We start from the raw sequence: 12,937 nt of genomic DNA, 5'->3' as shown, positions 1-12,937 counted from the left end.
CTGGAGCTGTGTGACTGCGACACTACCTGCTGCGCCACCGTGCTGCCCAATTTACAAAACAGTTTATTTCTATTAACTACTTAATTTTATTTTAGAGCATTAACTGCTGCAGGATATCAAAAGAGTGAAAATCCAACATTTTACTGTAAATACTTCCCTACCTCTTGAAATTGCCAATTCTCACTGTCAACTTTGCGGGTTTTTTTTTTTTTTTTTTGCTGCAGCCATCACCAAATGTTGTTGTGTGAATTACCTCCACCCCCAAATTAATTTCCTACCCATTGGAGCTTCTTATTTTGTGCACATTTCTGTATTGTGTGTGTTGCAGGAGGTGTTGCTCAGGACGAATGGGGTGTGGATTACAGCCCTCAATCTATCTGTGCTCTAAAGGGGTCTACAGTGACGATGGGCTGCACTTACACATATCCAAGTAATCATTCAGTGCAAAAAGCTTTCTGGACAAAAATACTACCAGCAAAGGGGACAGACCCTCTTAATCTGTTAAATGACCCAGAGTACAGAGACAGGGTTCAGTTCACTGGAGATAAACAACACAACTGCACCCTCAGACTGAGAGATGTGACAGAAAAGGACCAGAGTAAATACTACTTCAGATTTATAACAGATCAGACTGAAGGAAAATGGACAGGTGACGGTGGAGTTGATCTTTCTGTCACAGGTAAGATCCATCAGCAGAAATAAGACACTGTACTTTATTGTTTCACACCACACCTGAAAACACTGAAAAACCTGAAAAACACAGCTTAGTCCTCGAGGAGCACAGTTCAGTACTTTTCCAGTCCAGATGTGTTTCAGTGTGTTAATCCTGAAATATTCTGAGATTAAAAACTGAAATAAAATAACAAAATAAAGTTGTTTCTAAATTCAGCGTGAGTTTGAAACTAAAGTGACAGCAGACTCCTGCAGATCATTCACAACAGAAATAAACCAATTATTCAGTTAATGTGAGGAATGCACTGTAATTATCTTTCTCTTATTTACAGATCTGCAGGTGGAGGTTCCAGAGAGAGTGACAGAAGGAGATAAAGTCACTCTCACATGTAAAACCTCCTGCAGTCTGACTGACAGTCCAACATTCACCTGGTACAAAAATGGACATGGTTTATCCTCCAGAACTGAGCAGCTCCACCTGCAGTCAGTCAGCAGGAAGGATAAGGACAGATATCACTGTGCTGCACAGGGTCTGAACTCTCCTGAGATCACTCTGAATGTCAGATGTAAGTACAGACTCATTTATTTTAGCCTCAGAAACACAAAGCTGAGAGTTGGTGCTGAACTGTAGCAGTGATTTCTCTTTAAACAATAATAAATCTATGAGTGAAAACTGTTACAGAAATTCTGCAGAGTTCACTGAAATATCTGTTAACCAAATTATCCAGAATGAAAAATTCAAGGTAGTTTAAAGTAAGTTAATACAGGCTCCAGGGTTCTGGAATTGTGGGTAAAACCCCACCTTCAGTCAGTTTTTGTGGAGTGTAGTGTGTTCTCTATGTGTCAGTGTAAGTTTCCTTCCACAGTCTGAGCACAAATATTGTTAATTGATTCAGAGGTGAGTGAGCATGTGTGTATGTTACTGGTTGAGTGTGTGATGCCCTCTGATCAGGACTGGTGTCCTATCCAGGGTGTGCTCCTGCCTTGTACCCACTTCCACTGCAACCCTGAACAGTAATAAATGGTTTTAGTGGTTGCAGAAAATGAATGAATGAGTTAATTTATTGATTTTGGACGACTGTCATTTGCCATGACATTTTCACACAACTGTTGTGCAGTTAATAACCTCCAAATGTAATATGTCCTTCTATCTCCAGATGGCCCAAAGAGTGTCTCAGTGTCCATCCGTCCCTCTGGTGATATATTGGAGGACAGTTCAGTGACTCTGACCTGCAGCAGTGATGCTAATCCACCTCCAGGGTGTAACTGGTTAAAAGGAAAAATAGTATTTAAAGGAGAGACCATCACAATGAACAGGATCCGCTCTGTGGAGAGTGGTTCATACAAGTGCCAGTGCAAAAATGATTATGGAGTAAAATACTCTAAAGCTCTAACTCTGAATGTTTTGTGTAAGTTGCATTAGTGTTTAAAAATGTGGTGTGTAAAACCCTGTTGAGATCATTTTTTATGCTTTTTTCCTGAAAAATGCATTGTGCAGAAGACACCATAAAAAGGTGCAGACACCAGGTAGATGTAGTTTGTGTGCATCTCAACAGGCAACAAAAATCACACATATTGACCAATGGAGTGCACTTTAAATTGGCTGAAAATATTTTGCCTCATAAAGTTTAATCAGAATAAGATATAGATAAAACTTCTTATTGCGTTCCATATGTCAAAAAAATAAAAATATACATTGCAATTGGGACCATTAAGCTCTGCCCAGTCAAATTTTCAGCTAAATTGCATCACATATGAAAACTTGTCCCTGCAGTTTTACCCTATTCTCTTAGTGTCAAAATCTTTGCAACTCCCTGAAGTTCAATAATTAAGAAAATATGAATTCCTAAAATTCATCTCAGCATCCAGTCTGATCAAGCTGAAATTTTGCATGCTGCTTCTGTGGTCAAGGATATAAGTGGGACATTAAGCACAACTCAAGCTGTATATGTGTTGTAACTCAAATATATTAAAGCAAATTGAGACCAAACTTAGAGAGAAATATCTAGGTCCTTACTTAATGAAGCGTCTCCAAGATGTAAGTGATTTGAAATTATTAACCCTCAGTAATGTGCAGTCATCATCTTCTATATTTAAATTAGACCCAAACTGCATTAAGCTTTTGTAGGCCTAGTTGGCCCAAACTGAGAAAGGCCTTGTTGTTCTGATTCGTGCTTGAACACTCCAGATTGAGGCTTGCAACTATATTTGTTCTTGAAGTTCTGATTTATAAAAGGTCTAATGTCTTGTCATAATCAGATCACTCACTGCTGTTATATGGATCTTTAGATCCCCCAAAGAGTGTCTCAGTGTCCATCCGTCCCTCTGGTGAAATAGTGGAGGGCAGTTCAGTGACTCTGACCTGCAGCAGTGAGGCTAATCCACCTGTGCAGAACTACACCTGGTTTAAGAGACTGGACAAAGGACCTCAGCTGAAATCAACACAACAGAACTACAGCATCTCAAACATCAGCTCTGCAGACAGTGGGGAATATCGGTGCATGGCGACCAACACACGAGGGTCTCGGCTCTCAGAGTACAACACACTGACTGTTTTATGTAAGATTTAATTCTAATTTTTGATATTTAAATATTTGACGGATTTTCTGTTTTTGAAAATGTTCTAAAATGTTGATTTTTTAACTTAAATTTAATATCACAATATAGAATACAGTATATTTATTGTTATTTAATAAATATAGAGATTAATTTAGCTGCTTTTTTACTAGATTATATAATAAGAAATAAAACAAACACTAAATTAGCCCTACATGTGCAAATACACTAGTGAAGTACAAACATTTAAAAAAAGGTCTACAGCAAGCAACAGAGAACAAAGCAAGAACTCATATGGACAAAGTAGCAGCAAAGCAAGTGCAGTATGGTAGTGTATATGTAATCTTTATAAATAACAATGTGGAATGTACTTATATCTGAGAACTGATGTTAACTATAGCTGATTTTACTGTGTTAAGCCTTATTTGGACAGGATTAGTTTTGCAGGGATCTGGGGTAATGTCATTTTTCCACAATACGTCAGTAACGTTTATGGTAGATTCACACTGAATAAGAAATCTTGGTTAAATCATAAGAGATAAGTGGGGCTACTCGCACTGCCATCACATAGTGTGGATCAGCCACAGCAGAGCTACTGGAGTATATATATTGTCACTACTCTTCTGAGATCAGCTCTTCCACCAAAAACATACATAAGCATACTTGTATTCTAGTCCTTCATAACAGGTAACGGGTGAGAAAGTGGCAAAAAACTTTATTAATCCTTCACAAAGTTATTATAACCGATATTATAAATTGTTTAATGGTAAGGACACACGTTCATAACGCTTGTGGAGGTTGTGGACAAAACATGTACAGGTCGATTTGTGGATTTGGTGCAAATATTTAATCACTAAATGCCTCCTTCAGCTCCTCCCGTCTCAAGAAAACCTGCGAAAAACTATATTTAGTAACGTTCAGACCTTATAGCGAATTATTATGAAGAAAATAACGAACCGATACCAAATCTTACTGACTGCTTTACAAACCTTAAGTACTTTATATAATCAGCACAATTTGTTAGAACACCGGGACTGACAGTGAGAAGTCTCTCTCCGTTGCTCTGGTACATAGGGAGTCATGGCTTTCTCTACAAAAATAGGCGACTATGTCACGAATTGCAGTGACTATATCACGAGTAGGTGTGAGACAGGGTTGTTCTCTCTGAGGTCTCTCGGCTCCCAGACACAGCTCTCTCTCTCTCTCTGCGATTCATCGACTTCCAGAGATGGAGCTGCAGCAGCTCTATGGAGGTATATTTGGCGCAAAACCCCTGTGACAGTGAGATTTGTAGTTGTAGAAAATAGTCACACGTGTATCAATAAAATTGAAGTCACAGAGAAAATCTCTTCATACGACGGAGTTTTGGGGCCACAGCGGTAAAATAAAAAAAAAACAAGATTCCGAGATTAAAGTCAGAATTCCGAGAAAAAACTCGGAATAATTCCGAGAAAAAAGTCGGAATAATTCTGAGAAAAAAAGTCGTTATAATTCTGAGAAAAAATCTCGGAATAATTCTGAGAAAAAAAGGCGGAATAATTCTGAGAAAAAATCTCGGAATAATTCTGAGAAAAAATCTCGGAATAATTCTGAGAAAAAAAGTCTTTTTTTTTTTTTTGCTGCGTGTAATGGAGCAGACACAGTGTAACTGTGGAACGCAATGTGTTGTTTAAGTCATGCTACGGTATAGATTTCAGGAATAAACACTCTTCTCTTCCACATCAGGACCACAGTGTGATTAGTGTTTAAACCCTGAATCAGTGCACGAACCCATGGCATGTAGTTTCACATGATACAATTAATGATCACGAAAATGATGGATACAGAACGAGTTCTACCCTGTTACACTGTGTCTGCTCCAATATACACAGCGAATTATTCTGAGATTTTTTCTCAGAATTATTCCGACTTTTTTTCTCGGAATTCTGACTTTAATCTCGGAATCTTGTTTTTTTTTTTTTTTTTTAACACTGTGGCCCTAAAACGCCGTCGTATCTTCAGGAGTTGCAAACCTGTAGATTTTTTTTTCTCTCCCACAAATAAAACTTAACAGTTACACAATTTCTCGGGATTCTGACTTTATTCTCTGAATCTTTTGTTTTTTAATGACGTGGCCCTAAATGACTTTGTTGTAGGTGTATGGAGTCAAGAAAAGGTCAAAAAGATTTTGAGTTTGTAAAACCGTACTCATAAATGTAACTGACTTTGTAACTGCGTTTGAGCAACTGCATACACGTAAAACTAAAATCCACAAATGTATTGGAATGCACAAATTTAAAACAACAAAAACAACAACAATATTAACTTATATTCACAAATGTGTAAAAAAAAGATTTGCATTTGTAAATCAAATGTCATGAAAGTGTGAATCAGTACCTTCTTAAACAGCTTAAAATGTGCAATAGCAAACCTTTTTAAGTTTCCAAATGTGACAGTGGGTGTTTTTGAATGAGGTGGAAAAAATCCACACATTCTCCTTCGTGTGCCGCGTGTGAGAACCTCTTTTTGCAGTTGCGAATTTAAGACCCTTTTTTGACGGTCAACTGATGGACCAATAGGAAAGCTTTAGCTGGACCAATCAGATCGTGACGTTTGTTTAACTAGCCGAAATCATTGAATAATTTATTTGCATTGAATCATTGAATGCATAATCATTTTATATAAGGCATACTCATTATTATATGTGGCAATATTTGTATTAGTGTGTTTTCCAGAAAAAAAAAAAAAAAACTTCTCTGTGAATTTAAAATCTGTTTGAGGAGATTAAAAATTAGCTGTACAGGACAGTAATCTAAGTGGTCCGATGGTGGACCAACAGTGTTCTACAGTCAGTGGTGTGCCAATCTTCTTACACCAATGGATGATATTTGCTCACTGTCAGGGTAGTGCTGGTTGATAAGACCACAAACCAATAACATGATTAATCAATCATTTTACATCAATTATGATTAATAAATGATTATTTAAGTTTTTTGCCCTCGTAATTTACTGACAATAATTCTGCTATAAATATGCTGCAGTATTAAACCTGGGATATTTGTTTTCTAATGTTGCTTCTTTTTTTTTTGTTGTTCTTATTCAGAGATATGACTGTGCTTCTAGTTGAAACAGACTGGTGGGATTATCTTTGGTTTAAACTGTTTTTGTCAGTGTTTACATTTGACTTCTTTATGTTCAGTGTTGTCTTACCTAAAGTCTCATCCAAATGACATTCATTCATTCATTCATTCATTATCTTTAACTGATCTCCTCATCCAAACAACTGACACAGCTTATTCCTTTGTTTCAAGATGCTCAAGTTGCTCTGCTGGCCTTTTTATTTAGGTTCTCCTCCATGATGCTTCCATGTAGCAGAATAACTTAAATACATGCACGGCCATGTAGAATTAAAGGGACAGTACATGAACACATTAACAGGACTACATATAATAAATAATTCAAAAAAATATTAAAAGAAAACTTGATATAATTGATGTAAGCAAGATTGCATTGCTTAGTGAATGTCATGTTCACAGCTGCTGCAAACCTGATTAACCTTATGTGTAACATGGTAACATGTCATTCTGCCTCTAGATGGCCCAAAGATCCTCTCAGTGTCCATCACTTTCTTTGGTGAAACAGTGGGGCATAATTCAGTGACTCTGACCTGCAGCAGTGATGCTAATCCACCTGTGCAGAACTACACCTGGTTTAAAGAAGGTGAAACCTCCCCGGTAGGATCTGGACACAGTTACAGCTTTACACTGAACTCCAGAAGCAGTGGATGGTACTACTGTTTCACTCAGAATGAACTTGGGTCTAAAAAATCAGCCGCAGTTCCTGTCAATATTGAAGGTATTTCAAGAAATACATTATGTATTTAAATGTTTCATTTCAGTCTGGCAGCTTTTGATACAACACAGAAAGATTTGTTTATGTTTTTTTCTCTCATCAGAAAACTCTCTAATCCTGTATGTGGTGGCTGGAGTTGGAGTCTGTGGGGTCGCAGTGATTACTGCTGTTGCTTTCATGTGGTAAAAATAGACATTTGTTTGAGTGTGTGGGTTTTGATACATTTGCACTTGCACTTAGTAAGTCCATGTTCTGTTATGCAGCAAATGTATGGAGAAATATATAACATTTCAACACAGGTTGCAATATAAGAATGGAATTTCTAACAATATAATGATTAATCACTAATGAATCACATTGATACGTCACTCAAATATTTCTAAACACAAGGAGGAAGAAGAAGAGTGTGAAGGACAGTGTGGTGGAGGATCATGATAATATCTACCAGGTGAGCTGTTTAAAGACTGCTGTTGGACTGAAGTTGCACAGTGCTCTGTTTCTGCTGCTGGAACTGATCTGATTAAACTCCTGAGGGGTTTGTTTCTCACCTGTTGAGTTGATGTAGTGGGTTAGAGCAGAGTAAACACTCCAGTCTGCAGTGGAGAAGAGCTTCAGCAGGTGGAGTCATTACATCTCAATCTGTAGATGGTAGTACTGATCTATAACCTAGATTACCCAAATATGTTCAGTCTTTTGATTTGCATTAATAGGAAGTCATGGTAACTTAAAAATGACAGCTTTAACATGAGCTCCACTGAGCTATAATAAGGAGAATAGAGCCTGTTGTTGCTACTCTTGGCTCAGAACAGCTGAAAGTGCACAGGGTAAGTGCACTGCACAGGTAAGTGCACAGGGTATGCACAGTGCCCTTTGCATAGGGGAGGAAACCATCCCAACCCTTCTCCTTGATTTCAAGTAAAAGTGAAATACACTCAGCAACTGTAAGAGGAGTCCAGTAGCAAAACTGCCAAACCTTACCTGGTGTTATTTTATATGACCAGCTAATTGGAAGAGTACATTTTGAGGGTAGAATGTAAGCAGAAATTGTAGAAGCAAGTTGTGCGCTATGACTGGAGACCTTTGTTTAAACAATGTATATTTTAATGTTTATTACATTCATTCATTGTCTGTAATCGCTTATCCAGTTCAGGGCCGTGGTGGTTTCAGGGCCTACCCAGAATCACTGAGCACAAGGTGGGAAATCACCCTGGAGAGTGTTTCAGTCCAACATACATACCTTACATAGGGATATACATTCATTCACACACTAACACTTGATGACACTTGAGTTACTAATCCACTGTGTTTCTGGAACATGAGAGGAAGCCAAATCTCTGTTTATTACAGCAAAATTAAAAGTACAGTACATTTCTGTGAAGATACTGTTGCTTCCAGACTGTTTGTTTATAAATGTAAATACACTTGTTGGTCAGTGAAGAACCTTTTGAATCGAGAAGCAATCATTTCTGCTCATCATTTCATTGGCCACAATGAAAATTATACTTTGACTGTTTAAAAATAGGGCAGCATGGTGGCGCAGCAGGTAGTGTCGCAGTCACACAGCTCCTGGGACCTGGAGGTTGTGGGTTTGAGTCCTGCTCCGGGTGACTGTCTGTGAGGAGTTGGTGTGTTCTCCCCATGTCTGTGTGGGTTTCCTCCGGTTTCCTCCCACAGTCCAAAAACACACGTTGCAGGTGGATTGGCGACTCAAAAGTGTCCGTAGGTGTGAATGTGTGTGTGTGTGTGTCTGTGTTGCCCTGTGAAGGACTGGCACCCCCTCCAGGGTGTATTCCTGCCTTGCGCCCAATGATTCCAGGTAGGCTCTGGACCCACCGCGACCCTGAATTGGATAAGTGGTTACAGATAATGAATGAATAAATGTTTAAAAATAATTGAGAGGCCTCAAATTGCTGCTTATTATGTTCTCTAATACTCCTCTTTCCAGAACTATGACCCTAAGGCTGATGACAACACATTTACAGCTCTTGAGTCCATGCCCAGGTCCTCTGATAACGTGTATAGCTCAGCTGCAGTAAGTGTCTGTTCAAAAACACACTTCACTTAGACATTCAGATTCATGAAGAACTCCTACACACCTCAAATGTCTCCTGCTCTGCTTCATTCTGTCTCTCCCTCAAACAGACTGTCCATTCCAGTCCTTCTGATGATCCGTACACAGCTCTGGATCCTCTGTCCCGCTCTCCTGAGTACGACACTCTAGCAGTGAGTCAATCCTCTTCTACTGAGGTCTGTTTAGTAGCTCTTTAAGACACAGCAGAGTCTCCACTCTGGTTTCGTCTTCACCACCATCTGAACAGCTGCTCCTTCCTCTTCTGTAGAGCTTCTACTGGGAAGTGTGTGTTTTCTTTGATCTTATATTGATTTTATGCATGTTTTTGTCTTTCTCTACATCCCTGCTAGAGACTTCACCTTCTATTTCTTCTTTTTTTGACTTTTGCTTTTATCAGCATACTAGATTCTTGTTCCATTTATGATTTATTATTTTATATAAAACTATTAGTATATATTATAGATGTTTAATACTACATGTATCAGCTTACATACGTTGTGGGTAAGGTTTGGTTAAGATTGACTGTGTTTCATTTATTCAGAATGTCAGTATCTAAACACAGAGAGAGAGGTGTTGACTGATGCTGTTTACAATATTATGGTATAAGTTTAAATACATTAAAAGCTAGAGCTGACCTTTTTCTGTTAGTGTTTTTAATGAAATTTCAGAGTGAATTTGACAGCAACGTGAAATTACAATGCACTCATCAATTGAAGAGAAAACCTCAAAACTTTTTTAAACATAAATTTTCTAGCTAATTTCTAAGTAGCCTTAGACCATGGGGGGTTGGTCTTCTGTACTGGGGTGACCATATTTTGATTTTTTTGTAATATTTCATGTTAAAACGCTGTACAAATAAACTCCTGAGAAAATCAGAAATGGTCAGATTTATGAGTGTATTTGTGTGGCTATAGGGACAGAGAAAAAAGGTGATCACACGTGTTGATAAAAGGAACCATTATAAAGGCAGCTGCAGGTATACAGAATTACTTTTATATTCATAGAATATAAACTGACCACTAGAACCTTACTCACGCTCATGTGACAATGCAGTATAATTGGAGAACTAGAAATTGACAGGTGCTGTAATTTGTCATTGCTGTCCGAATGTGAGTTTCATCACATGCAAAGTTATTTCAGAAGTCCCGCCAGAGAAGTGAATCCAACCTGAATGGGGATATAGATATGATATATTCTGTGTGGTTTTTGATGGTTTTAACTAAGAATAGGTTTTAAATACTGGTGTAGGATATGAATTATGCAATCAAATTTCACTCCCCCTTAAAACTCATGTGATCTCAACCATTCCTATTCCTCTTTAACTTCTACAATTGGCTGAAATAATATGATAAATCCCAGAAGTCAGTGTTGTGACCAAACACAAAGCAGGAAAGACACTGTAAGTAAAACTTTAATTCCTTTTCTCAATAATATTAATGAGTAGAGGTAAAGCAGAATGTACAAACCTATCGGATTCTAATTCAGTGTGAGTATAATTACGAAGTTTACAACCACCTTTAGCTATGAAAACCAGTGGTGGCCAGGCCTAGTTACACTTCCTAAGCTCCAGTTTGACATTTTGTATTGTTTTGAAGTGTTTGGTTAAAGATTTAAAAAGTTAAATTTGGTTGCTTATGTTCCCTGATGTTCCTCCCTCAGTATGGCAGCCCTAATATTAAGGATATGTATGCAGCTCTAGACACAACATCTTGGTCCTGTGGTCATATGATAACACACAATTCATAAAGAACTCATGCATTCTTAAAATTTAAACATGTACACAATTTTCATCCATGGATCTGAGACATATCGATTTTCACTGATTTTACATTTGTTTTATCCATGTTACTTCAGTTAAAACTCTTTCAATTATACTTTCTGTTTGCTTTTTTCAAGTTTCATTTATTTTATTATCACATTTGTATTGAGTTATTTTTTTGTGTGTTTTTCATGTTTGCTGAACTGCAGGATATAAAACGTACTGTTTAAATAAACATGGTGCTTACCTAATCTCTTTGATGCTACATTCTTCCAGTGCTCAAGAATTAATCTCTAATATTCAGTGTTAATCATCTGTAGAATTAAACAAACACACAAAGCTACTACATTCTCAGACAAAAAAAAAAAAGATATCTCTGTACCAAGAAAATATTTGTGAATGACTGTGAATTACTGAAAGCTTCCAGCTATATCCCAGGTCTTTCTATTTCTGTCACAACTGTTACACCATCACTTTTACACCAGTTTTTATCATAAATACCTTAAGACCTTAAGAGTATAATGGAAATAGTGTGTTCCTGAAACACATGTGAGTTCCACATGTTTATATAATTCTTTCTGCCTGTATAACATAAAAATATTTATTTAATTATCATATCTTGTACAAATGTATCCATTAACAAAATAGCCTTTTAGTCAGAAGTATAAAACAAATAAAGAACAATTATCCAACACTTAGCGTGTTACACCAGTTTTGAACAGCAGTTATTTTGCTTTACCCTTCCAGGCTTCATAGGGAATGGTACATTTTTTCTGAGGAGCTAAGTGTTAGCATGCTGTATCAGCTTTGACCACAAGCAGACAAACTCAGTACATTGCCACTGTAAATGCACAAGGGCATTGGCCATCATGCAGCCACAGGACAGAATAAATGTGCTCTTCCTTATTATAAATCTGTGAATTAGTCTTATCTTAGATACACACTTTCAACATTTTTTTTTCATCTTACCCTTCTGGGCATCTGTAAGACTAATGTAAGTGAAATCTGAGCAGAAGAGAAAGATGGATGAAGAATCAGAGGAGTTATTAGAGCTTTGGATCTCAGTCAGTGATGGATCTTCCCTAAACTAGATTGCATTATAAGCCAAAATCAGGTGACATCACCTTCACACTGGCCACAAGATGAGCTCACCACTGAGGCCTGAGTGTTTCGAAGAAAAAGGAATTCTAAGTAAATGGAAAGGAAATAGACCTGCGGGTAAGTTCTTACATCTCTCTACAGAGAGACAAGCCACAAAGAGCAAAATCACAGATTAAAATGGAACATGTTAATCTCACCACAGCCATAGTATTTTACAATGTTTTTTCAATATTTAATGTTTTTATAATGTACAATTTTAATGAGAAACAAAGTCCAGTCTATGTCTAGTTATTACTTGATTTAAGAAGGACAAATATAGTGGAGACAGGAAGAACAATATCAGTGTGTGTGAAAATAAATTGCCCACACTTTAACCGCATGTGATTTACCTCTGTTCTCAACATTTGTTCTCTGGATTGAAGAGACGAACAACACTTAATGAAGGTAGGAAAAGACTCAGTGCTTTTGGAATCAGTAAAGTCGTTAATTCATTGTTAATGGAAAGAGAAGTGAAGTGACTCTAATATTTGTGTTGTCTTTAGGTTCAGAAATGTAGGTTGACTATTGGTCCCTTGTGATCATTTCTACTCTAAAGCATCTACTGAGACGCACTGTTAGTGAAGTGCATGTATATAACAGAGGAAATGTAGCAGTGATATGAGAACTATAACCCCCTCTATTTAGACTAGTTTATGTCTGTTCATGTGGAATATGTCAGCTACTGCAACGCTGCAGTTTCCTTCAGGATCCACAAAGTGCTCTCTCTATAACTGTAGAAACACTGCTATGTAACACACATCTAATGTTCAGTGCAGTAACAGTGTTTAACTCAGAGCTCTGTGTCTGCACTATGAACATGGTTCTGCAGATTTAGAGATGTTGCTGAGCCTTGAAAAAGTAATGTGTCATTTCTGATCATCCAGGTTTCACTGATGGTTTCACTCAGA

General features: G+C 37.5%; 1 protein-coding gene across 1 annotated transcript in view; it reads left to right on the top strand.

The window, feature by feature from the left end:
* Positions 1-9,327, top strand: part of LOC136677750 (sialoadhesin-like) — a 77,758-nt gene extending 68,431 nt beyond the window's left edge. The window contains exons 16-23 of the mRNA XM_066655362.1: positions 1,005-1,238; positions 1,830-2,081; positions 2,932-3,231; positions 6,802-6,927; positions 7,163-7,241; positions 7,450-7,507; positions 9,005-9,091; positions 9,202-9,327. Coding sequence (XP_066511459.1) covers positions 1,005-1,238; positions 1,830-2,081; positions 2,932-3,231; positions 6,802-6,927; positions 7,163-7,241; positions 7,450-7,507; positions 9,005-9,091; positions 9,202-9,327 — 1,262 coding nt within the window. The remainder of the gene's footprint in view (positions 1-1,004; positions 1,239-1,829; positions 2,082-2,931; positions 3,232-6,801; positions 6,928-7,162; positions 7,242-7,449; positions 7,508-9,004; positions 9,092-9,201) is intronic.
* Positions 9,328-12,937: the final 3,610 nt, after the last annotated feature.

The sequence above is a fragment of the Hoplias malabaricus genome, chromosome 2, assembly GCF_029633855.1.
Source record: "Hoplias malabaricus isolate fHopMal1 chromosome 2, fHopMal1.hap1, whole genome shotgun sequence".
Taxonomy (NCBI): Eukaryota; Metazoa; Chordata; class Actinopteri; order Characiformes; family Erythrinidae; genus Hoplias; species Hoplias malabaricus.
The sequence above is the reverse complement of the archived record's forward strand: the minus strand, read 5'-3'. Positions and strand labels throughout refer to the sequence as shown.